The 25,033-nt window shown below is 43.9% G+C and overlaps 2 protein-coding genes across 4 annotated transcripts in view; both read right to left on the bottom strand.

The window, feature by feature from the left end:
- Positions 1-1,889: 1,889 nt before the first annotated feature.
- Positions 1,890-9,351, bottom strand: mrpl3 (mitochondrial ribosomal protein L3). 2 transcript variants are annotated; one of them, XM_046834492.1, is made up of 10 exons: positions 9,138-9,351; positions 8,511-8,692; positions 8,339-8,430; positions 8,047-8,145; positions 4,892-4,991; positions 4,404-4,464; positions 2,684-2,795; positions 2,480-2,557; positions 2,240-2,317; positions 1,890-2,155 (listed from the first exon to the last, which is right to left on the bottom strand). In XM_046834492.1, the coding sequence occupies exons 1-10, from the start codon at positions 9,236-9,238 to the stop codon at positions 2,015-2,017; spliced, it is 1,044 nt and encodes a 347-aa protein (XP_046690448.1). In that variant the 5' UTR covers positions 9,239-9,351; the 3' UTR covers positions 1,890-2,014. The 2 variants fall into 2 exon arrangements, with proteins under 2 accessions (XP_046690448.1, XP_046690449.1); XM_046834493.1 differs by having other exon boundaries at positions 8,511-8,686.
- A 3,556-nt stretch (positions 9,352-12,907) lies between these two features.
- cpne4b (copine IVb) overlaps positions 12,908-25,033 on the bottom strand; it is a 34,163-nt gene continuing 22,037 nt past the window's right edge. Inside the window, exons 8-17 of one of the 2 annotated variants that reach the window (XM_046834488.1) lie at positions 20,351-20,449; positions 20,077-20,163; positions 19,907-19,966; positions 19,238-19,297; positions 17,279-17,352; positions 16,885-16,939; positions 16,695-16,746; positions 16,132-16,265; positions 15,568-15,804; positions 12,908-14,744 (exon numbers count right to left, since the gene is read on the bottom strand). In XM_046834488.1, coding sequence (XP_046690444.1) covers positions 14,613-14,744; positions 15,568-15,804; positions 16,132-16,265; positions 16,695-16,746; positions 16,885-16,939; positions 17,279-17,352; positions 19,238-19,297; positions 19,907-19,966; positions 20,077-20,163; positions 20,351-20,449 — 990 coding nt within the window. In that variant the 3' untranslated portion in view covers positions 12,908-14,612. Of the gene's footprint in view, positions 14,745-15,567; positions 15,805-16,131; positions 16,266-16,694; positions 16,747-16,884; positions 16,940-17,278; positions 17,413-19,237; positions 19,298-19,906; positions 19,967-20,076; positions 20,164-20,350; positions 20,450-25,033 lie in introns of both variants that reach the window. The other variant, XM_046834487.1, reaches the window with a different exon arrangement.

Here is a 25,033-nt window from a genome sequence, read left to right as displayed (position 1 = left end):
GTGGGTGGGTGGGTGGAGGGGCAGTTGCAGTGCAGTGTGTGTGTGTGTATATGTGGAGGGGCAGTTGCAGTGCAGTGTGTGTGTATGTGGAGGGGCAGTTGCAGTGTGGTGAGTGTGGGTGTATGTGTGTGTGGAGGGGCAGTTGCAGTGCAGTGTGTGTGTGGAGGGGCAGTTGCAGTGCGGTGTGTGTGGGTGTGTGTATGTGGAGGGGCAGTTGCAGTGCAGTGTGTGTGTGTGTATGTGGAGGGGCAGTTGCAGTGCGGGGTGTGTGTGTGTGTGTGTGTGGAGGGGCAGTTGCAGTGCAGTGTGTGTATGTGGAGGGGCAGTTGCAGTGCAGTGTGTGTGTGTGTGTGTGTGTGTGTGTGTGTGTGTGTGTGTGTGTGTGTGTGTGTGTGTATGTGGAGGGGCAGTTGCAGTGCAGTGTGTGTATGTGGAGGGGCAGTTGCAGTGCAGTGTGTGTGTATGTGGAGGGGCAGTTGCACTGCAGTGTGTGTGTGTATGTATGTGGAGGGGCAGTTGCAGTGTGGTGTGTGTGTGTGTGTATGTGGAGGGGCAGTTGCAGTGCAGTGTGTGTGTATGTGGAGGGGGTATTTGCACTACAGTGTGTGTGTGTATGTGGAGGGGCAGTTGCAGTGTGGTGTGTGTGGGTGTGGGTGTATGTGGAGGGGGCAGTTGCAGTGTGGTGTGTGTGTATGTGGAGGGGCAGTTGCAGTGCGGTGTGTGTGTATTAATATTAATAGATGATAATGTTCCCAGCTAGAGAGCAGTGCATGCTGGGTAACACAGGAGCACAGACCACAGGATTCCTCCGGTTTAAAATTCTGTTCCGGATTAAGGCTCCATCACTACTGACTCTCTGTCTCTCTCACACACACACACACACACACACACACACTCACACTTGTAGAATATTACTGTTATATGCTCCTGTAAAAACTTTTCAATCCATATGTTCATCTCAAAACACTTCTTTATGGTCACTGAATCTGACGTCTACTGTTTAGCACCGACACACACACACACACACACACACACACACACACACACACACACACACACACACACACACACACACACCTTCTCCTGTGTGAGTACCTGTAGGAGGCTGGCAGGGAGGTTTGTGAATGATATGACTGAGGGACGTCCTGCTGGGAGTCAGGACCTGAGACACTCCACTCAGAGGTGACCTTTAAGGCGGAGTAAACAACAAGAGGAAAAGGTTTTAAAAATAAAGCGTGGACATTTACACAGGAGGAGAACAGATCCAGGGAGAAGAAGAATCAGCTATTTTCAGCCTTGAGATGCTAAAAGAGTGTGTGTGTGTGTGTGTGTGTGTGTGTGTGTGTGAATGGTTTCTAGCTAAAATGTCATTGTGTTTAGTGGTGCAGTGCGATGCAAACACACACACACACAGATACAGTAGGCTGATTGTGTGTAGCAGTAGGGTGCAGTAGTGAGCAGGTGTGTGTTGTAAAATGTGATGCATTGATCAGGAGCAATCTGAGAAAGGAAGTAAGGTGGGATAATATATGTGTGTGTGTGTGTGTGTGTGTGTGTGTGCTCTTCAGATCAGCATCTTATGTATCTCCAATTAGAAATGGCTTCAGAGGTTTAACACACACACACACACACACACACACACACACAGGGTCAGGAAGGGTCAGGGACAGGTGAGGGTGAGGGTTGCTCAACTGTACAACCGTGAGGGAGCAGAAAAGCATCTCAGAGCAGCAGATTAAATAAAAGGTTCATCCATATTTGACTCCAATCACCACAAGTCCTTCACAGAGAAGCACACACAGCTCAGCTCAGGAGATTTGGAGCAGCGGGAGGTGACACACTCATCCCTCTGCAACTTCCTATTCACACACGTAAATAAAACCCCAGTGTTTTAGGAAAGAGATTTTAATGTCTGATACACGAACGCTGCGTTACACTCGTTCACACGTTCCTCTCAGTCCAACAGCAGAAGCACTATACACATGATTGTGGTGGAGGCCTGGACCTCATGACGTCACTCGAGTGTGGGTTCCCCGAACTGAAACAAGTCGTCTGCGTACAGGTCCTCGGGGAGCTCCTCGTCATCAGTGAAGAAGGTGGGGAACGGAGGGTTCCTGTTCTTCAACACGTGTCGAGGGAGAATGGTGTCTCGGACCTGGAATAAAAGAGGGTAAGGAGGTAGATGAAGAAACAAAGCAGACTACTGCAGTATGTGTGTGTGTGTGTGTGTGATTTTTACCTTCACCAAGCAGTTTCGGTGGCCAGGAACTGAGCCATTCACGTACAAGATGTTATGTTTGGTGTTCACCCTCCAAACCTGACCAGGAAGAACACACACACACACACACACACACACCTATTTTAAACTTCCTGGCTCATCAACTCTAATACTTTTCACACCTACAAGGACAAATCCCAGTGTGTGTGTGTGTGTGTGTGTGTGTGTGTGTGTGTGTGTGTGTGGGGGCGTTGTTGTCACCTTCAGGCCAAAGCTTGTGTCATAAATGTTGCCCATTTTGCCCGGCATCTTCTTCCCTTTAAAAACTTTTGCAGGATCCTGTAGAGACACAAGATGCCAATTCATCCTCACATGAGACCAAATAACTCACTCTCACACACACACACACACACACACACACACACACACACACACACACACACACACACACACACACACACTCACCCCTCCTGGTCCGAGAGCACCTGGTCTCCTGTGGGTTTTGGTTTGGCCGTGAGTAGCAGGCTGACCTTTAAAGCCCCAGCGCTTCATCACTCCCTGGAAGCCCTTTCCGATTCTGTCCAAACAGAAGATGATCACGTGACCACCTACAAGTTCCTCCTAAACACTTGGCACTTTATTAGGAACACCCACCATCACGTGTCATTATGTACACACTAGGGGTGGGAGGAAAAAAAATCGATTCACCAAACTATCGCGATTCTTTTTCAAACGATTTTGAGATCGATTTGTCTACCTCAGAATCGATATATATTTAATTATTTTACTGTTCCAGAGAGGTGGTGGGAAGATGTTAACGCTTTTATTCCAACAGAGGGCCAAACGTATTTTGTCGTTGTCCGTATCAGATGACGTCGTATCCATTTTAAGCGGGAGCGAGAAATCGAAACCATGGCAAAGTCAGTGAAGCAAACCTCTTTGAGAATTGTTTAACGGATAAAGATCCTGCTTTAGTCACAGAAAATGTGTCTAATATGGTTATCGCTGCCCAATTAACCGGCTTTCTCCATATTAAGTGCTACGCGCACACTCATAATCTGTCCTCACAGTGAAGCTGCCCGCTGTCGCGAAGTTACTCGGACGAGTACGACGCATCACTGGATATTTCCATAGAAGTGCTGCAGGACTTCATGTTTTGCAGGAAAAACAAAAGTTACTGGAGCTCCCTGTGCACAAACTTATAACAGACGTTTCAACGAGATGCCATAATAGCTCTCACCTGAGGTGAGGAAGAGAGAGAAGGATATTAGCACCTTGACTGAGTTGGACATTGGAACAGTTTAACGGCACTTTTATTTTATTTCAGAGAGTATTGTTTTTAGTTATTTTGTTGCACATTTAAATATTATATTCAAGTTTTTGGTACTTAAAAAGTTTTATGCTTCAAGGTTCTTTATGCTCTATGTATGTGTGCTCCTGAAATAAAAATTCAGAAAGATGTGATGCATTATTTTTGTTAATATAACTCATATAAAGTCTCTTTAAGGGTATGATCAAGTATTTGCCATTGTCTAATCTTTATTAAGCAAACAAAAATCACAATTTAAACAATGAATCGCAATAGCTACAGAATCGCAATATGTATTGAATCGGCACAAAAGTATTGGGATAGTATTGAATCGCCAGATTAGTGAATCGTCCCAGCCCTAGTACACACACACACACACACACACACACCGAGAGCTTTGGTCAGTTCAGCTTCACACCGAACATCAGCATGAGGTCTCATGATCTGAACATAAGATCTCTTGTATGCTTCCAGACCACTGGATGTTTTTAGGGGACTTGGACCACGTCCTCCATCCTTCTAATGTTCGGCATGAACTTGGGAGTGTTCCTGGACCTGCAGGAGTTGACGGCATGCGATTGGCGATCAAGAAATATTAGCGAGACTGGTGCTAAAGGGTGTCTCTGCATACGGGTTGCCAGGTTCTGCACGCAATATCCTGCGTTTAAAGCAGCTGTAGCTTGTCCATAATCGTTTGCTGCAAAAAAACGCAAAGTAGGACCGCATGCATGTCTTTCCCTCTGCCAGGACATCACGCCAAACTCACACACCCGACCCAAACCAGCGAGGCGGCACTTTTGTAAACAATAGGGATGTTTGTGTAATCGGTCTGAAGGAGATCAGCAGATCTTCCTGAAGTGTGTGTAGAGCGCTTACGTTTTGGCAGTGAGGTCCACGTACTGTCCGGGGCGGAAGTGTGCAGCATACAGGGGAGTGCCTAATCACACACACAAACACACACACACACACACAGGAGGATCACTTTACTGATAATTAACATCCTAATGTAGCCTTAAGACACTTTATTCACTCATATACACCCTTCTACAAAAGTATTGGAACAGCAATTCATCACAACCACTTCCTGAAACCCCCGTGTGTGTAAACTGATTCCAGCAGCAGTGAAAGATCAGGGTGTGTGTGTTGCACTACCACCACCGTGCTTCACCCATCACCCTGGCAATCTTACTTCCAGAATGTTTGTGGATCGACTGGTTTCAACCTATGAAAAGACCTTCAATGCTAAAAAAAAACAATGTATTAGGACTGTAGGAGACTTAGAGAAGAACCTGTACATCACTGACTCCTGACTGGCTCTGAGCACTGCAGCAGCAGGAACTGGTCTTCAGGAGAAAGTATCTCACCTGGTTTGATGACAGCGTTTTCCGTCACGCTGAACGTGGTGAGCTTCTGTTTGGGAGGAACTCCGGCATTGTGGAACTGCTCCAAGTACTCGCTGGACCTCTGAGTGAGAAAAGACGGAGCAGTGAGCACACAGGGAGGTTCCTCCACTCATTATTCAAGAGGGTTAGAAAGTTAGCACTTCACCTCCACTCCTTCATGTAAAAAAAAAAAAACCGACTAATTTTCTCATTAATAAACTAAAACCTGATAAAACAACTTTGTGTGTGTGTGTGTGCCATCCATCCATCAGTTCTATCAGGGGCTTCTGCAGTGACAGCTTTCACTGAGACACATTCATCTTAATAAACCTAATCAATCAGAGAGAGATAGAGAACTGGGAGGATGGAGTGTGAGAGCTGAGTGAAGTGGAAGGAGTTCAATAGGACACAAAACAAGCACAAACTAAACCACCTCTTTTTAATTCTCAGCAAGGTGACTCACACACACACACACTCACACACTCACAGAACTCACAGCAATGAATAATAAGAAGGGAAGAGGGAGGTAGTGGGGTTATTGGGTAGTAAAGTAATAGGGTAGTGAGGCAGTGGTAAGAGAATAGTGAGGCAGTGAGGGGCAGTGGGGTAGTGAGAGGGTAGTGAGGCAGTCAGGGGCAGTGGGGTAGTGGGGTAGTAAGGCAGTGGGGTAGTGAGGCAGTCAGGGGCAGTGGGGTAGTGAGAGGTGAGTGAGGCAGTCAGGGGCAGTGGGGTAGTAAGGGAGTGGGGTAGTAAGACAGTCAGGGGCAGTGGGGTAGTAAGGCAGTGGGGTAGTGAGAGGGTGAGTGAGGCAGTCAGGGGCAGTGGGGTAGTAAGGCAGTGGGGTAGTAAGGGGTGGGGTAGTGAGACAGTCAGGGGCAGTGAGATGGTAGTGAGGGTCAGGGGCAGTGGGGTAGTAAGGCACTGGGGTGGTTAAAGGGTAGTGAGGGTCAGGGGCAGTGGGGTAGTAAGGCAGTGGGGTGAGTGAGGAGGGTGAGTGAGGCAGTCAGGGGCAGTGGGGTAGTGAGAGGGTAGTGAGGCAGTCAGGGGCAGTGGGGTAGTAAGGCAGTGGGGTAGTGAGACAGTCAGGGGCAGTGGGGTAGTAAGGCAGTGGGGTAGTGAGAGGTAGTGAGGGTCAGGGGCAGTGGGGTAGTAAGGCAGTGGGGTAGTGAGAGAGTAGTGAGGGTCAGGGGCAGTGGGGTAGTAAGGCAGTGGGGTAGTGAGAGGGTAGTGAGGGTCAGGGGCAGTGGGGTAGTAAGGCAGTGGGGTAGTGAGAGGGTGAGTGAGGTCAGGGGCAGTGGGGTAGTGGGGTAGTAAGGCAGTGGGGTGGTGAGAGGGTAGTGAGGCAGTCAGGGGCAGTGGGGTAGTAAGGCAGTGGGGTAGTAAGGAGTGGGGTAGTAAGGCAGTGGGGCAGTAAGGCAGTGGGGCAGTAAGGCAGTGGGGTAGTAAGGCAGTGGGGTGAGTAAGGCAGTGGGGTAGTGAGGAGGTGAGTGAGGCAGTCAGGGGCAGTGGGGTAGTAAGGCAGTGGGGTAGTAAGGCAGTGGGGTGAGTGAGACAGTCAGGGGCAGTGGGGTAGTAAGGCAGTGGGGTAGTGAGAGGGTAGTGAGACAGTCAGGGGCAGTGGGGTAGTAAGGCAGTGGGGTAGTAAGGGGTGGGGTGAGTGAGACAGTCAGGGGCAGTGGGGTAGTAAGGCAGTGGGGTAGTGAGATGGTAGTGAGACAGTCAGGGGCAGTGGGGTAGTAAGGCACTGGGGTGGTTAAAGGGTAGTGAGGTCAGGGGCAGTGGGGTAGTAAGGCAGTGGGGTGAGTGAGAGGGTAGTGAGGCAGTCAGGGGCAGTGGGGTGGTGAGAGGGTGAGTGAGGCAGTCAGGGGCAGTGGGGTAGTAAGGCAGTGGGGTGAGTGAGACAGTCAGGGGCAGTGGGGTAGTAAGGCAGTGGGGTAGTGAGAGGGTGAGTGAGGGTCAGGGGCAGTGGGGTAGTAAGGCAGTGGGGTAGTGAGAGAGTAGTGAGGGTCAGGGGCAGTGGGGTAGTAAGGCAGTGGGGTAGTGAGAGGGTAGTGAGGGTCAGGGGCAGTGGGGTAGTAAGGCAGTGGGGTAGTGAGAGGGTAGTGAGGTCAGGGGCAGTGGGGTAGTAAGGCAGTGGGGTGGTGAGAGGGTAGTGAGGCAGTCAGGGGCAGTGGGGTAGTAAGGCAGTGGGGTGAGTGAGGAGGGTGAGTGAGGCAGTCAGGGGCAGTGGGGTAGTAAGGCAGTGGGGTAGTAAGGCAGTGGGGTCAGGGGCAGTGGGGTAGTAAGGCAGTGGGCAGTGAGAGGGCAGTGAGGTCAGGGGCAGTGGGGTGAGTGAGGGTCAGGGGCAGTGGGGTAGTAAGTCAGTGGGGTAGTGAGAGGGCAGTGAGGGTCAGGGGCAGTGGGGTAGTAAGGCAGTGGGCAGTGAGAGGGCAGTGGGGTAGTGAGACAGTCAGGGGCAGTGGGGTAGTAAGGCAGTGGGCAGTGAGAGGGTGGTGAGGCAGTCAGGGGCAGTGGGGTAGTAAGGCAGTGGGGTAGTGAGAGGGCAGTGAGGCAGTCAGGGGCAGTGAGGCAGTCAGGGGCAGTGGGGTGAGTGAGGTCAGGGGCAGTGGGCAGTGAGAGGCAGTGAGGCAGTCAGGGGCAGTGGGGTAGTGAGAGGCAGTGAGGCAGTCAGGGGCAGTGGGGTAGTAAGGCAGTGGGCAGTGGGGCAGTAAGGCAGTGGGGTAGTAAGGCAGTGGGGTAGTGAGATGGTAGTGAGGTCAGGGGCAGTGGGGTAGTAAGGCAGTGGGGTGAGTGAGAGGGTAGTGAGGGTCAGGGGCAGTGGGGTAGTAAGGCAGTGGGGTGGTGAGAGGGTAGTGGGGTCAGGGGCAGTGGGGTAGTAAGGCAGTGGGGTGAGTGAGAGGGTAGTGAGAGTCAGGGGCAGTGGGGTAGTAAGGCAGTGGGGTAGTGAGATGGTAGTGAGGTCAGGGGCAGTGGGGTAGTAAGGCAGTGGGGTAGTGAGATGGTAGTGAGGGTCAGGGGCAGTGGGGTAGTAAGGCAGTGGGGTAGTGAGAGGGTAGTGAGGGTCAGGGGCAGTGGGGTAGTAAGGCAGTGGGGTAGTAAGGTTGTGTCTACAAAAATAAAAGGGTTACTAAACTTACATGAAAGGGAGAGACGTTTTTCGCTCCAACAATCAGAGCAGCTGACGTGCCGTTATACTCATCTTTAGGTATGTGTTTAATCACATGGCAGTCCTGCACCTGAAACACACACACACACACACACACACACACAGGTCCTTTATAATACATGTAGCCAAGAAACATGAATGACATGACAATAACATGAGCCCATCAGACTCCTGCTCTCTGAGGAACAGGGGAGGAACCTGAGGAGATCTTCTGCTATTGGAGCTCACTACTAATGAGTAACTGTAACGACGGATGACGGTACCTGCAGCATGGTCACTACGTGCCTGTCTCCTGACTTGGTCCACACCGGCATCATCCCCAACTTTACAGCCACCAAGCCGACTCTCCGACTCTCTACACACACACACACACACACTCTAACTCTCTAGAACAAAACACAAGCTCCAAATTGTGAGATGCAGTGTGAGACTCACGTTCGTCCCACACGTGTCGAGGCCAAGCTTCATCCTTCAGAGGGTTCAGTCTGGCTTCAGTCAGATCCTTAAAGTTCTCAGTCACTTCTCTCTTCAGGAACTCCATGTTATCTGCGGTCAGGTGTTCGTCCCACCATGTAGAAGTCTTCAAGCTCCTCACGCAGCCAATAACGACACTAACACTAACACACACAAACACACACACACACAAACACACACACAAACACACACACACACACACACACACGAGCAGGGTTATTATAAACTATAGTAATAGTGCAGGTGGAGATCAGTGTGTGGAGTGTTCCAGATCCTGGAAGAAAGCAAGGGAGAGCAACACTGCAGAAGAACCTGCTTTTATTAATGAATATTAATTATTAATTATTATAATATTCTAATTAGAATATATATGTATTAGTGTAATTTACAGCACGTGCACCTAATAAACACAATCTATGCCTGTAGTATGCTGTAAAGGATTCAGTCTAGGTCACTCACGCACGCACGCACGCACGCACGCGCACACACACACACACACACACACACACACACACACACACACACACACACACACACACACACACACACACACACAGAGAGAGAGAGAGAGAGAGAGAGAGCTCTTACCCTTCCGGTGATGTTTGTGCTCGTGTACGGGGAACAGTTACAGCCGCTGTGTTGATCAGAACATCACCGAGTCTGAGGAGTCTACAACTCCACACTGCCATGTTCACTTTAAACCCAAACACCTCAAACACACATCTCACACACACGCCATTCTCCCCGTTCTCCTGCCTGTCCTGAAATGTCACCACTGCGACTTCCGGTGTAACCGTCTAAGACATCCGGCGGCTCTCCGTACATGATGATTAGTTCCGCTCACATATTTGTTCCCTGTAATAATGAACAGTAAATATTTACCAGCATTAATTTACAATATTATTTCTAATAAATAAATACAAATAATTCAATTACACAGATTTAACTTTCACAGAGATTTTCAGCTCTTTATAAGGTTAATAACATTATATCATTCTGAGTGGGGAAGTGAAGAACACTGATGATCTTCATCATGGTTTCTGTTAGTGGATGGATTTATTTATTAGGGAGCAAGTGAACATTTTGTCCACAAAGTTGATATTAACAGCAGGAAAAATAGCGAGCGTAAGGATTCGAGCAAGTTTGACAAATTGTGACTTCTAGACGTCTGGGTCAGAGCATCTCCAAAACTGTATCTCTTGTGGATGTTCCTGGTCTGCAGTGTTCAGAATCTATCAAAAATGCTTAAAGGAAGAAACGGGTCCGTGTGATCCGATCCAACAGACGAACTCCTGTAGCTCAAACTGATGAACAAGTTCATGCTGTTGATGATCGAGGGGTCACGACTGTTTTAGCAGTGAAGAGGGGACTAACACAATATTAGGCAGGTGCTCATAAAGTTATGCCTGGTCGGTATATAACAGTATAACGGTATATAACAGTATCAGGTTGTATATTACCGACCAGGCATAACATCACATCACCCTGTGCATTGTTTCTGTTCATTACGGTTTTCCTGGGGATTTAAAATGAATGTAAATTGTGTGTTTTTGTGCAAATTCTACAGAAAAGAAATTGCTAAAGTATAAACGGTTCTAATTGTATAAACGAGTGATCTGATTGGTTACACCAACAGCTGCAGGCAACATGGAGTTTATGATATAAAAGTCAGCCGTGCTGATCCTGCTGGACTTACGTCAGACCTTTCACCATGGCAACATATAATGTGATGGATGAAGTCTGATTAGATAGAAACTTGCTTGTTCACTGAATTTGAGGGAAAGTCTGTGAAATGAAAATAATATTAAATTGGGACTAATTTAATACATATTTATGGCAAAAAATGTAAAATGTTTAGGTCAGCAGAGAAGGTCTTACTGGCCCTGTTGGTCCACCACTGATGTCTGCAGGGATGACTGTGACCACAATGGCTCATTATTTCTGATGTTTATAATGATTAAAATAATAATAATTCCATAAATAATAATTCAGTGTCATAGATATTTCATTGTGACCTCAGGATGCCTCGAGATGTATAGAGAGAGAGAAGCAGTGGAGAGGAATTAGTGTAGCTGCTGTTCATGATATTGATGTGATCAGATGTTCTGGAGCACAAGGTTATGATATGTGATGTGTGTAATGTGTAGAACTCGCTAAAAATATTTTTTTAATCTGCACTTAAACTGGGAGCTTGTGTCTGAGGAAGGCTCAGGAAGACTGTTCCAAAGTTTAGGAGCTAAATGTGAGAATGTTCTACCACCTTTAGTGGACTTTGCTATTCTAGGAACTAGAGGAGATAAACCATTTAGGGTTTTGTAGGTAAGTAGCAGTAGTTTGTAGTGTAGGGATGATAAGATTGGGGTCATATGGTGATATATGGCCCAAACTGTAGCTTTATTTATTAATGATGTAGGACAACCACTTAGTAATGTATTACAATAATCCAGTCTGGAGGTCATGAATTCATGGATGACCTTCTCTGCATCAGATATAGACAAATGTCCATCATATTGTATCAGGATCAGATGCAGGTTAGTGTGATACAAATACACAACGCCAGAGGAAATCCAGAGGGGGCAAATACTTTTTAACAGCCCACACTTTCACCTGCAGATCCTCACAGGGATTTAAGTTGGCTTATAGACGCCTGCATTAGGGACGATATGTGTCAGGAATTTGGATGTGTTTTATTACTTGGTGGATCATTTCAGAGACTTTGCCCTTGCCCTTGTGCCTCTGCCTCAAAGTAATATATGCTAATGTATGCGTCGTAGATCCTCACACTGAGCTGAGATGATAATTGAGGTCATAAAGGTATAGTGTAAAAGATTTATTTGGTTTAACACAGGTGTCCTGAACATCAGGAGTTAATGGTGGAGATGTTTGTAGTGAAGAAAAATGAATGATTCCAATGTTCTTCTTTAGATACAGAGTTTCTACATTTTTCTTTTCAGGCAGGCTTTCAATGCTGTTCACTGAGGGAAAAGTTCTGAGCTTTTGTTCTATGCTCGTTATTCATTTGCTTTGTTGCTTCCCTGCTTTGACGATCCTTCGGGCATCAAATCTGATTTCTGATTGGCCAAATACACTCACAGTGATGAAGAAGCTCCAACTACTCCACAATTAACAAATTTCAGCTTAACCACCATCATGGTCATCATGGACAGGTTCTCTGAAGCTTATCATCTGGTTCCTCATTCTATGATTTCTGCTGTTATTACGGAATCCACAAAGATAAAGCTCAAGGAGTTCAGTTCACCTCACATATTTAGAGAGTCGGCTTCAGTCTTCTGTCTATTGTCCACAGTGTCTCCATGATCTCTATAGTCACCCCATAGGAGCATACACAGTTTTATTGTTAATTGGATGAGATAAAGTGTTCAGACCTGAGCAGAAGAAGGGAGAAATGGTGTAACTCTCCATGAAGGATGTCAGATTCTCTCCATGAGCAATAATCATTGATAACCTTTCAGCAGAACCACACCCAAAATACAGGGTACTTAAAAGGACTTTAAAGTCTAAAGACTTTTCCCTGAGGTGGGATGATGGTGATGATGATGGTCAAAGCTGTAATTTACCTTTTTCCTTTATTTAAATGGGAAAGGTCAATGTGTGGGTTAATGGGTCATCTATTCATCTTTGGACTGATATACAAACTGAAGTGGGTCTAAACAGCTGGGGACAGAGTATCAGACAGAGGGTTTAAAGAAGTGTATGTTACATGACAGGGAGGTGTTCTGACGACAGGAATAATGGTGGAGGACTTTACACATGAGGGAACAACACGCTGGTTGAGGGAGATGATAAAATGGTGGTGAAGATTGGTGCTGGGTATTTAACACCAGTGGGGGATATATTGTTGGTTTTGGGGATGTTTAACTGTCATTGTGGGGTATTTTGTGGGATTTTTGGTGCATTTTTACGGTGGTTTTAAAGCCAAAAATTATTTCATTCGAGCAGCTAGAAGGCAGAAAGCTGGTGAATCTGCTCTGGGGATCGGCGTTATTCCTCTCTCTTACATCCTTTGCATTGGCTTAATGATCAGTGTTTGATATACATGAATGTGAAGGTAATTAAAAAGCTGTGGAGGATGTGTGGGAATGTATACACACACACACACACACACATACACACACACACACACACACACACACATACATATGAATTTCAGAGCTGTTCTTGCCTCAGGTTTGTAAATGTACATTCTCATTATCGGTTAATAATAAATAATGTTAAAATAAATTTTAAAAAGCTTTTCAAGGGCAGTTATATTTCATATCATGAATATATATATATATGTATATGTAAAAAAAACATCTGATGCTCCAATGTCTCAATTCTTTTATTGTCAACATGCAATATACAATGTAGTATCTGTAGTAAGTATACACAGGAGCACACACACAGCCACACACACACACACACACACACACACACACACACACACACACACACACACATATATATACATACAAAAGAAGGTTAGAGTGGAAAAGTGATCTACTGCGTTCTCAGCTACTTTCTCCAAACTTCCGCGGAAACGTTCTCGTTACAAATTGTTTAGAAATTGCACGAACAAAATGTCAACAATCATGTAGAAAAGAACAGAAGTTATCTAGAGTAAGGATCGATTTTCAAAGCTGTATTGGACTACTGATTAGGAGTGCTTGTAATAACCTCTACATACTGTACACCTATTCTTTTTAGGTAATAACACAACGGTAATAACACAACCGAAGTCCTAAACAGAACCTCAGGGTGTGGCAGGAAATCTCAGGTTCTCTCGGACTGTGTAGCCTTTCAGTTCCTGATGGTTTTTGTCACGTGGAATGTTAATCCTGACCGAGAATTGCACTGTAGCCTCTACAGCAAAGGAGTTCTACACGGTGTCACTCAAATCAATTACAGGAGATGAAATGGCTTGACTCATGATGTGTATGTCCAGATCATGGACAGTGGTGGAATACTCTGACTGCAAAAATCTAGATCAAAACAAGGCAAAATGATGTAAAAACTTTTTTGCGCTTTATTATTACTGTTGACCAGAAGGTGGCGCTGGCAAAAAAACTTGTGTAGCTTCAGGTCATGGTATGACTGTGTTTTAGTGCTACGTTAAAAATTGTAAAAAAAAATGAATAATAATAATCTTATATATTACGAGATTAAAGTAAATAAATAAAATAATAAAAATAAAGCCAAAATTACGAGAATAAAGTAAAAATATTATGCGAATAAATTCGTAGCAGTGTGAGAATAGTGTTATTCTGAGAAAAATCACAAAATTGCGAGAAACGCTTCGCTGTTCCACTGGGTGGAATTTGGTTAAATGCTTGTTTAGGTTAGGATTTAGCAGAAATTCAGCGACTTCATTCTTGTTAGTTAATCTCGTAGTCGTCAATTTTTTTTTACCTAAAATAAAAAAGCACTAAAACGTCGTCCTATCGTGGTCCTGAAGACGTCCACCAAGTTATGCATCAGTGTGCAAAAGTTGTTTCTGAAATAAAGCCTTACTTCCTGTTTGCAGGATTCACTGTCAGATTTGTAAAATTTATCTGATGAATCTAGTCCAGGTTGGACAGAAGATGACGTGTGCGTGTGAGTTCAGTGCAGAAAATATGCAACATCCATCCAATCAGGTTTATCCAGAGATTCCAGCAACACTTCCAGTCTGGCTTTTAAATGTCAAACACAAGCTATAAAAATATACAACTATTTTTCCATATTAGGTGCAAATTGACCTGTTGGTGGCGCTTAAGCATTGGTTGGACACAAGCAGGATTTGGAGGGAATGTTTCTAAGACCCTCCACCATCAGTGAACCAAATTTCACCATTTTCTACCCAACATCTTCACCAGAAGATGCAGAAGAAGAATGAAGAAAAGGGAGAATTGGATAACAATAATAACAATAATAACAATAATAATAATAATAATAATAATAATAATATTGATGATACTGAGTGGTAAGTGAGTATATGTGTGTATGTGTGTGTGTGTGTGTGTGTGTGTGTGTGTGTGTGTGTGTGTGTGTGTGTTCCTCGTCTCCCGGTGAGGTCGATGTGCTTCAGGGACTGAACGCTCTGGAAGACTCGAAGTCGGACATACATTTGGGTTTGATGCCTTTGCTGTTGTAATAATCCACCACCTGATTGGGCACCTCGGCCAGCACGCTCTTCGCCAGCGCCGCAGGAGAAGCCTGAGAAAAGGGACGAGAGAAACAGAGAAGAATGTGAGATGTCACACTGGGAAGGTGAAACGGATGGGGGGGGTCACTCTCATTTCACTCTGTCTGCAAAACAGGTAGAAAACGAGACAGCAGGACAATGCTAAAAATAAAATCTGCATGCACTGGGGCAGTATGTGTATGGACACACACACACCTGGAGTCTCTGGCACTAACATGAGTTTCATATCAACACTGAGCTTAAGGACTGTTTGAGGTGACCCGAATCCAGCAGGCCTGATTTGCTCCTGTACACCATGATGGATTTTGGGGGCGGAGTCAGGTAAATCAGGGGCGGAGTCCGGGCAGGTGGGGAGCGGAGTCTGTGCGGATCAGGGGGAGGAGTCCGGGCGGATCGGGGGTGGAATAGGGGGCGGATCGGGGGCGCAGATTGCCTGTCTAAGCAAGTTTGTGTTCCGAAGGTGCCACAGCGTGGCCGTTCTGCTTTTTAATGACATGCCACGTTCGATTAAACGCGCCACAATGTTCTGCCCGACATAAAACCTCGCTGTCGCCAAAAGAGGACACGTCAACACAGCGTTTCCTACAGTGCCTCCTGATCCTGTTTATTCTCCCCCGTGTTCAGTAATTACTACAACGCAGGGAACACATGGAAATATTCTATAATTACATGAATACGATAATAAAAGGGGCTGATTTTTATCATTTTAGAATACGTTCAACCTCATCGTTTGCTTGGAGAGTGAAGATCAGGAGGAAATCAAGGTCACCCGGTCTTGGGCATGTGTATGATAAACTTCCTGAAGGATGTTTTTTTGTTTTGACCCACACTCACGTGTTTGAAGTTCCGGAAGGGCACGAACTGGACGATGTCACGGAGGACGGGTTCTCCTTTGGGTGAGCGCAGGATGCCGTCATCGCCGTCCAGCATCTGCATGTCGCTGAAGTCCGCGCTGCCAATCCCCACTATGATCACGGACATGGGGAGGTGGGAGGCGTGGACTATGGCCTCGCGCGTGTCTGCCATGTCGGTTATAACCCCGTCGGTCAGGATCAGCAGAATGAAATACTCCTAGAGTGTGTGTGTGTGTGTGCAGGGAGAGATGCTCATAAGATCCAAGCCATAATGTAAAATGCGCAGGTTAAGGAAGAACAATTCAAATCTCTGTTGAAGACCTAGAAAACTATTTCCCTCAGACGAGTGAGAATTCCTGGATTACACGCATTTCAGGAATTTCAGGCAGTCTACTGATGTCTACAGATTACAGCTAAGCGTCACACTGATAACAGTTACTGATATATATATATATATATGTTTAATAAAATGAGCTACAATAAACTGGAACTAAAGCTGAATTCTCCTTCTTGAACCCCTAGTAGATGTAACAAGGCTTCACACCATGGCCTCCTTGGTGTGCATCTCCTCGGAAGCAGAGTTGGCAACTTTCTGGATGATCGGCGCGATGTTAGTGGGGCCATACAGCTGGATCTTAGGCAGGCAGTTTTGATAAGCTTCCACAACACCTTGAATACCTGGAAGAAAAGAGAACATGCCAGATATATCTGTTACTGTGGTTGTAGGAACTCTTTGACATCCTGCTGTAAAGGGCATTCATACAGCCATCAGTTTCCTGGAATACTCAGGATGTTCTCCAACCCTGATCCTCGGACCACACAAACATAAATCACTAGGGTGAATATGTGACTATTCAAATAGTTCCTCAGGTGATGTTTCATCTCTCATGTGTCTAAGCTTGTGTCATGAAGGATTCTAAGATTTCTTGTGGGAAAACCTTGGTGTGTGACATGGCCCAGCTGTGTGTGTGTGTGTGTGTGAGAGTTTACTTCACACGTACAGATTACAGTGGAATCTGAACATTTTGCATTAACTCAGGTGTATGTGCACAAACACACACACACACACACACACACACACACACACACACACACACACACACTTACCAGCACACTCAGGGTTGTCCTCATCAAAGTTCACAGCAAAATCATGGGAGACCTTGAGAAGAAGGAAACTGCCATGAAATGACCCTGAGAGAAACCTGATGCTCTATTGTATTTTCCTGGTCACTTTTTTTTTTACACCTGAACTATTCCAAACTCAAAGAAGGAATTGTTCCAGCTGTTCCAGACTTACTTTGAAGTCAGGTGGGATCTGCGCTCCGAAGCCGAACGCCGGAAACATTTTATCGCTGAAACCAGAGGATGTGAGAATAAAGATAACGACCTCTGTAAGGGTCAGATATAATTGGCTTGGCGCTCGAATGATGCAGGATGTACATCAATCACAACGTCTATAGATTTCGGTTGCGTGTAATGTGATAATGAATCTGATCTACAGGGCTTTAGGGAAAAAAATCCCACCAGATGGTTGCATTATTAATCAGCAGGAGTATCTTTTACAGTAATCCAAATCCAGGAAATCATGAAAAGTATGTATATATATATATATATATATATATATATATATATATATATATATATATATATAAAGGAACGAATCCTGCTCTCCTGCTATTGGTGTAAGTTACCTGTCGTAGTCCTGGCAGATCTCACCGACTGCCACCAGGGCCTTGAGGTACTCATTGGGCTGGTAGGGGTGGATGTAGTGGAGGGAACAGCTGTTCCGTGGGTCACCATTTGAGGCAGTGAAATCAATCGCCACCTACAGAAAGGTACATCCACCAATCACGTACACAGAAACAACAAGAACATCCCAGGAACTACAGCTTTCCCCCTCTCAACTACAGCGCAATAATACTTCTCTTCATATCATGGCCAGTGTGAACGGTGGATTGCGATTGGCTGAAAGTTTAGGTGTGTTTTCAGAGCCTTGTGAATACGCTGCTTATAAACATACGTAGCCATCGTAACATCCATGATTCTGAGCAGCGGAATTGTACCGCTCACCTTTTGAAAACACTTGGGGCATCATGAAATGATATACACAACAAAGGAAACCCAGAACTGTCGAGAACTAGAATTCTGTATCAGACACATATGGGACAACATTCCTCTCAAAAATGGATGCTCAGATGGACATTATGTGGTGCTACATGGAGAGAAACATCAAATTTAAAATGACCTTTCGTTAAAATGGTACATATCTTCAGTTTAAACATTTGATATGTTATATTGTTTTGTGAATTCTGAATAAAATATGGGGTTTATGAGATTTGAAGTTCATTGCATTCTGGTTTTATTTAAATTTTTACATCCACAGCTAGTTGTGAGGCCTTTTCTTTGATGTAATTCAGACATCGGAGTCACTTACTGTGAACTGGATCTGACATCCTCCCATGATATAATCCAGAAACGAGTGCATTTTTATTATCTAGATGGGAAAAAAAGCATTAAGAGTGTCGTTACATATTTAAGGCGTCCACGGGTTTTGTACAGGTCCTTCTCGACTGACTTTCTGTGCAACACAGACAGCGTCTTCACCTTACACTGAGTCAGGATCACCATGCCCGAGTTTGGTAATTCTTCTTTTCACCTGGTACTTGGGATTGATGCATTCCCACTGAATCTGCGGGTGAGAGACACAGGAATGGCACAGAATTAAACACACGGAATCTGCCTACAGAGAATAATAATAACTGCATGTGACACTGTTTATATTTGATTGAATGTTGATGCATTTATTTGGTGTGTGTGTGTGTGTGTGTGTGTGTGTGTGTGTGTGTGTGTGTGTGTCTTAGTATGTGACTTAGTATACTAACCAGTTTTCCATCCATAGCGGTCTTCAACTCTTTAAAGGTAGTCTGGAATTCTCCAATAAAGTCATGCTTTCCATTCGAATCCCAGTCCCAAACAGTACACTGAAAAAACAAGAGAATAAAAAAAGAAGAAATCCAGTGGGATTGAAGATGAATGTTCCTGTCAGGAAGGTCAAAAGATCAGGTTACCATATATAACCTGTATTTTATTAACCTTTAGTTGAAGTGATAACCTGAGTGAGCAGTGCATTTTTTAAAAGGCTTTAGTGTACCATCTATAGGGTGTAGTGTATATACAGTGAGTATATTTTGTATGGAAACTATACTATATGGTATAGTGTATATAATGTAAAGATTACAGTATATAGTATAGTGTATAGTGTATAGAGTATAGTGTATAGTATAGTGTATAAGGTACAGAGTGTAGGGTACGTGTGCAGAATACAATGAATAAGGTATAATGTGTAGAGAGTACATTCTATAGTATATAGTGTACAGGGTAAAGAGTATAGTGTGTATAAGGTACAGGGTGTAGGGTATAGTGAATAGAGTATAGTGTGTATAAGGTACAGGTGTAGAGTATAGTGTATAGTGTATAGAGTATAGTGTATATAAGGTACAGGGTGTAGGGTATAGTTTATAGAGTATAGTGTGTATAAGGTACAGGGTGTAGGGTATAGTGTATAGTATAGTGTGTATAAGGTACAGGGTGTAGGGTATAGTGTATAGTGTATAGTATAGTGTATATAAGGTACAGGGTGTAGGGTGGATGTAGTGGAGGGAACAGCTGTTCCGTGGGTCACCATTTGAGGCAGTGAAATCAATCGCCACCTACAGAAAGGTACATCCACCAATCACGTACACAGAAACAACAAGAACATCCCAGGAACTACAGCTTTCCCCCTCTCAACTACAGCGCAATAATACTTCTCTTCATATCATGGCCAGTGTGAACGGTGGATTGCGATTGGCTGAAAGTTTAGGTGTGTTTTCAGAGCCTTGTTAATACGCTGCTTATAAACATACGTAGCCATCGTAACATCCATGATTCTGAGCAGCGGAATTGTACCGCTCACCTTTTGAAAACACTTGGGGCATCATGAAATGATATACACAACAAAGGAAACCCAGAACTGTCGAGAACTAGAATTCTGTATCAGACACATATGGGACAACATTCCTCTCAAAAATGGATGCTCAGATGGACATTATGTGGTGCTACATGGAGAGAAACATCAAATTTAAAATGACCTTTCGTTAAAATGGTACATATCTTCAGTTTAAACATTTGATATGTTATATTGTTTTGTGAATTCTGAATAAAATATGGGGTTTATGAGATTTGAAGTTCATTGCATTCTGGTTTTATTTAAATTTTTACATCCACAGCTAGTTGTGAGGCCTTTTCTTTGATGTAATTCAGACATCGGAGTCACTTACTGTGAACTGGATCTGACATCCTCCCATGATATAATCCAGAAACGAGTGCATTTTTATTATCTAGATGGGAAAAAAAGCATTAAGAGTGTCGTTACATATTTAAGACGTCCACGGGTTTTGTACAGGTCCTTCTCGACTGACTTTCTGTGCAACACAGACAGCGTCTTCACCTTACACTGAGTCAGGATCACCATGCCCGAGTTTCGGTAATTCTTCTTTTTCACCTGGTACTTGGGATTGATGCATTCCCACTGAATCTGCGGGTGAGAGACACAGGAATGGCACAGAATTAAACACACGGAATCTGCCTACAGAGAATAATAATAACTGCATGTGACACTGTTTATATTTGATTGAATGTTGATGCATTTATTTGGTGTGTGTGTGTGTGTGTGTGTGTGTGTGTGTGTGTGTGTGTCTTAGTATGTGACTTAGTATACTAACCAGTTTTCCATCCATAGCGGTCTTCAACTCTTTAAAGGTAGTCTGGAATTCTCCAATAAAGTCATGCTTTCCATTCGAATCCCAGTCCCAAACAGTACACTGAAAAAACAAGAGAATAAAAAAAGAAGAAATCCAGTGGGATTGAAGATGAATGTTCCTGTCAGGAAGGTCAAAAGATCAGGTTACCATATATAACCTGTATTTTATTAACCTTTAGTTGAAGTGATAACCTGAGTGAGCAGTGCATTTTTTAAAAGGCTTTAGTGTACCATCTATAGGGTGTAGTGTATATACAGTGAGTATATTTTGTATGGAAACTATACTATATGGTATAGTGTATATAGTGTATAGAGTATAGTGTATATAGTATAGTGTGTATAGAGTATAGTGTATAGGTATAGTGTGTATAAGGTACAGGGTATAGTGTATATAAGGTACAGGGTACAGGGTATAGTGTATAGGTATAGTGTGTATAGAGTATAGTGTATATAGTATAGTGTATAAGGTACAGGGTATAGTGTATAGAGTATAGTGTGTATAAGGTACAGGGTGTAGGTATAGTGTATAGTGTACAGGGTATAGTGTATATAAGGTACAGGGTACAGGGTATAGTGTATAGGTATAGTGTGTATAGAGTATAGTGTATATAGTATAGTGTATAAGGTACAGGGTATAGTGTATAGAGTATAGTGTGTATAAGGTACAGGGTGTAGGTATAGTGTATAGTGTATAGAGTATAGTGTGTATAAGGTACAGGGTGTAGGGTATAGTGTATAGAGTATAGTGTGTATAAGGTACAGGGTGTAGGGTATAGTGTATAGAGTATAGTGTGTATAAGGTACAGGGTATAGTGTATAGTGTATAAGTATAGTGTGTATAAGGTACAGTGTAGGGTATAGTGTATAGAGTATAGTGTGTATAAGGTACAGGGTGTAGGGTATAGTGTATAGAGTATAGTGTGTATAAGGTACAGGGTGTAGGGTATAGTTTATAGAGTATAGTGTGTATAAGGTACAGGGTGTAGGGTATAGTGTATAGAGTATAGTGTGTATAAGGTACAGGGTGTAGGGTATAGTGTATATAGTATAGTGTGTATAAGGTACAGGGTGTAGGGTATAGTGTAGAGTATAGTGTGTATAAGGTACAGGGTGTAGGGTATAGTGTATAGAGTATAGTGTGTATAAGGTACAGGGTATAGTGTATAGAGTATAGTGTGTACAAGGTACAGGGTGTAGGGTTTAGTGTATAGAGTATAATGTGTATAAGGTACAGGGTGTAGGGTTTAGTGTATAGAGTATAATGTGTATAAGGTACAGGATGTAGGGTATAGTGTATGGAGTATAGTGTGTATAAGGTACAGGGTGTAGGGTTTAGTATATAGAGTATAGTGTATAAGGTACAGGGTGTAGGGTATAGTGTATATAGTATAGTGTGTATAAGGTACAGGGTGTAGGGTATAGTGTATAGAGTATAGTGTGTATAAGGTACAGGGTGTAGGGTATAGTGTATAGAGTATAGTGTGTATAAGGTACAGGGTATAGTGTATAGTATAGTGTATAAGGTACAGTGTAGGGTATAGTGTATAGGTATAGTGTGTATAAGGTACAGTGTAGGGTATAGTGTAGAGTATAGTGTATATAAGGTACAGGGTGTAGGGTATAGTGTATAGAGTATAGTGTGTATAAGGTACAGGGTGTAGGGTATAGTGTATAGAGTATAGTGTGTATAAGGTACAGGTGTAGGGTATAGTGTATATAGTATAGTGTGTATAAGGTACAGGGTGTAGGGTTTAGTGTATAGAGTATAATGTGTATAAGGTACAGGATGTAGGGTATAGTGTATGGAGTATAGTGTGTATAAGGTACAGGGTGTAGGGTTTAGTATATAGAGTATAGTGTATATAAGGTACAGGGTGTAGGGTATAGTGTATAGAGTATAGTGTGTATAAGGTACAGGGTGTAGGGTATAGTGTATAGAGTATAGTGTGTATAAGGTACAGGGTGTAGGGTATAGTGTATAGAGTATAATGTGTATAAGGTACAGGGTGTAGGGTTTAGTGTATAGAGTATAATGTGTATAAGGTACAGGGTGTAGGGTTTAGTGTATAGAGTATAGTGTGTATAAGGTACAGGATGTAGGGTATAGTGTATGGAGTATAGTGTGTATAAGGTACAGGGTGTAGGGTTTAGTGTATAGAGTATAATGTGTATAAGGTACAGGGTGTAGGGTTTAGTGTATAGAGTATAATGTGTATAAGGTACAGGATGTAGGGTATAGTGTATGGAGTATAGTGTGTATAAGGTACAGGGTGTAGGGTATAGTGTATAGAGTATAGTGTGTATAAGGTACAGGGTGTAGGGTATAGTGAATAGAGTATAGTGTATAAGGTACAGGGTGTAGGGTATAGTGTATAGAGTATAGTGTGTATAAGGTACAGGGTGTAGGGTATAGTGTATAGAGTATAGTGTGTATAAGGTACAGGGTGTAGGGTATAGTGAATAGAGTATAGTGTGTATAAGGTACAGGGTGTAGGGTATAGTGTATAGAGTATAGTGTGTATAAGGTACAGGGTGTAGGGTATAGTGAATAGAGTATAATGTGTATAAGGTACAGGGTGTAGGGTATAGTGTATAGAGTATAATGTGTATAAGGTACAGGGTGTAGGGTTTAGTGTATAGAGTATAGTGTATAGAGTATAATGTATAAGGTACAGGTGTAGGGTATAGTGTATAGAGTATAGTGTGTATAAGGTACAGGGTGTAGGGTATAGTGTATAGAGTATAATGTGTATAAGGTACAGGGTGTAGGGTATAGTGTGTATAGGGTACAGCCCCACCTCCAGCACCACACCCCCACCTACCACATCACACCCTCACCTGCAACACCACATTTCCACCTACCACAATACACCTCCACCTGCAACACCACACCCCCACCTGCCAAATCATGCCCCCACCTGCAACACCACACCCCCACCTGCAACACCACACCCTCACCTGCTAAATCATGCCCGCACCTGCAACACCAAGCCTCACAAGTTACAAGCCCCCCCCACCCCGCCAACACACACACACACACACACACACACACACACACACTTTCCACATCACTCCCACCTCTCCATCACAGTGTGTGACATGTTCTAGATTGGATCAGTGTTGCAGGATGAGTCAGATATGAAATCATTTTAATATATTACTTTCACAAAACCCACACGATGAGAACGACACAGTATCTAAGTGTCAAACTTTGGAAGTCTGAATCAGTGTCCAGGCAGAAGACGAGTATGTGAATATGTGCTGCTTTATTGACAGAAAATTGAGTCACAATCAGAAGGAATGGTTACCGTCCCTGCTACAAATGTTTCACTTAATGCTTAACACGACAAAGAATTAATCATAAAGTAGCAACAGCGTGTGTGTGTGTGTGTGTGTGTGTGTGTGTGTGTACACACAGGAAGACCGTACCGTGTAGCCTCAGTGCCGATGAATCTTTAATGAGGAGACATTAGCAGGGGGTAATCAAAATTTGAAAGCCGTTTAAAATATTAATACAAAGATGCTGTGGTTGACTTTTCCTCACTGTCCTGAGATCCCTGATCTCTTCTTCAGGTCTAATATCCATGCAAAAAACAACAAAATAAACAAGATAACGTTCTCATGAGATGAATTAGTGGTCTGCACATGTGGCAATGATTGGTAAAGCATCTAACAATCTAATCTAATCCTGAGTCTAGATGAGGAAGTAGCTTTAGTACATTAGGACACAGCTGAGAAACATGTCAGGTGGTATCAGGCTGTTCTGATCGATGCAAACGTGAAGTTCAACGTGATCCTGGGCAACCTATCACAGAGAGATCAGGCCCCAAAAACACCCAGGAGCTGCTTGACACGCTTCGAAAAGAAGACTTCCAGGACACATTCCAGAAGAACATTGGGGGTGCTGTGTTGCTGTGCAAGGGGACTGTTTTGAAGGTGCAGGTCTCTGTCGAGAATGAACCAGTCATCAATAGGTCTAGAAAGTGACTCAGGTTTGTTTCTCAGCTCTGTATTTGCGGTCTTCGATTTCCTATGGCTGAGCACTGCTGCAATGATCAGTATATACCACAGACCAATCAGAGAGGGTAAAGACTATCACATGCTCCCTCTGAGATGTGTTTCTGCTGTGTTATGGGTGGTGTAACACACATTTAAATGGAAGCACCGTCCTTAGTTTTCTGCTTCTTACACCTGTAATTGGATAGAGTCCCTGTGATTGGTAGGACAGAGCCATCCCTTCACACACACACACACACACACACACACACACACACACACACACACACACACACACACACACACCCCATCCATTCATCCCTCCTCCCTCTATCCTGCCTGCAGCCTGGATTGTTGGATTCGAACTCGTAACCTCCGGCTGATAATCTCCCCTGTTGCACCTCTTAACGGTGTATTAATTAAACAATGCACACACACATCGCCTCTTGAAGTGAAACTGGAGGTGTCCTCGCGCCTTTCCGAGCATGCTGCGTAATCAGCTCGGGAATATTCCAACGAAAAAAATGGGCTCATCTTTATTTATGACTGACTGCCGTTCCACTTGATCATGCTGCTGTTACTCCAGAGAATCCACATAAACATTTAGAGTCAATCAGCATGCTGAGTCAATGAGTTTGATAAGCACTCG

This window comes from Silurus meridionalis, chromosome 22 (assembly GCF_014805685.1).
Source record: "Silurus meridionalis isolate SWU-2019-XX chromosome 22, ASM1480568v1, whole genome shotgun sequence".
Taxonomy (NCBI): domain Eukaryota; kingdom Metazoa; phylum Chordata; class Actinopteri; order Siluriformes; family Siluridae; genus Silurus; species Silurus meridionalis.
Note: the sequence above shows the minus strand (reverse complement) of the source record. Positions and strands in the feature narration are given on the sequence as shown.

Bases quoted from the DNA above. Each gene is read 5' to 3' on its own strand.
- mrpl3 (XM_046834492.1), bottom strand. From the start codon at position 9,238: ATGGCAGTGTGGAGTTGTAGACTCCTCAGACTCGGTGATGTTCTGATC. The intron at 4,465-4,891 runs GTGAGATACTTT...GTGTGTGATTAG, and splicing joins AAACGCTGTCATCAAACCAG to GCACTCCCCTGTATGCTGCA. The intron at 2,318-2,479 runs GTGACAACAACG...CTTCCTGGTCAG, and splicing joins ACACAAGCTTTGGCCTGAAG to GTTTGGAGGGTGAACACCAA.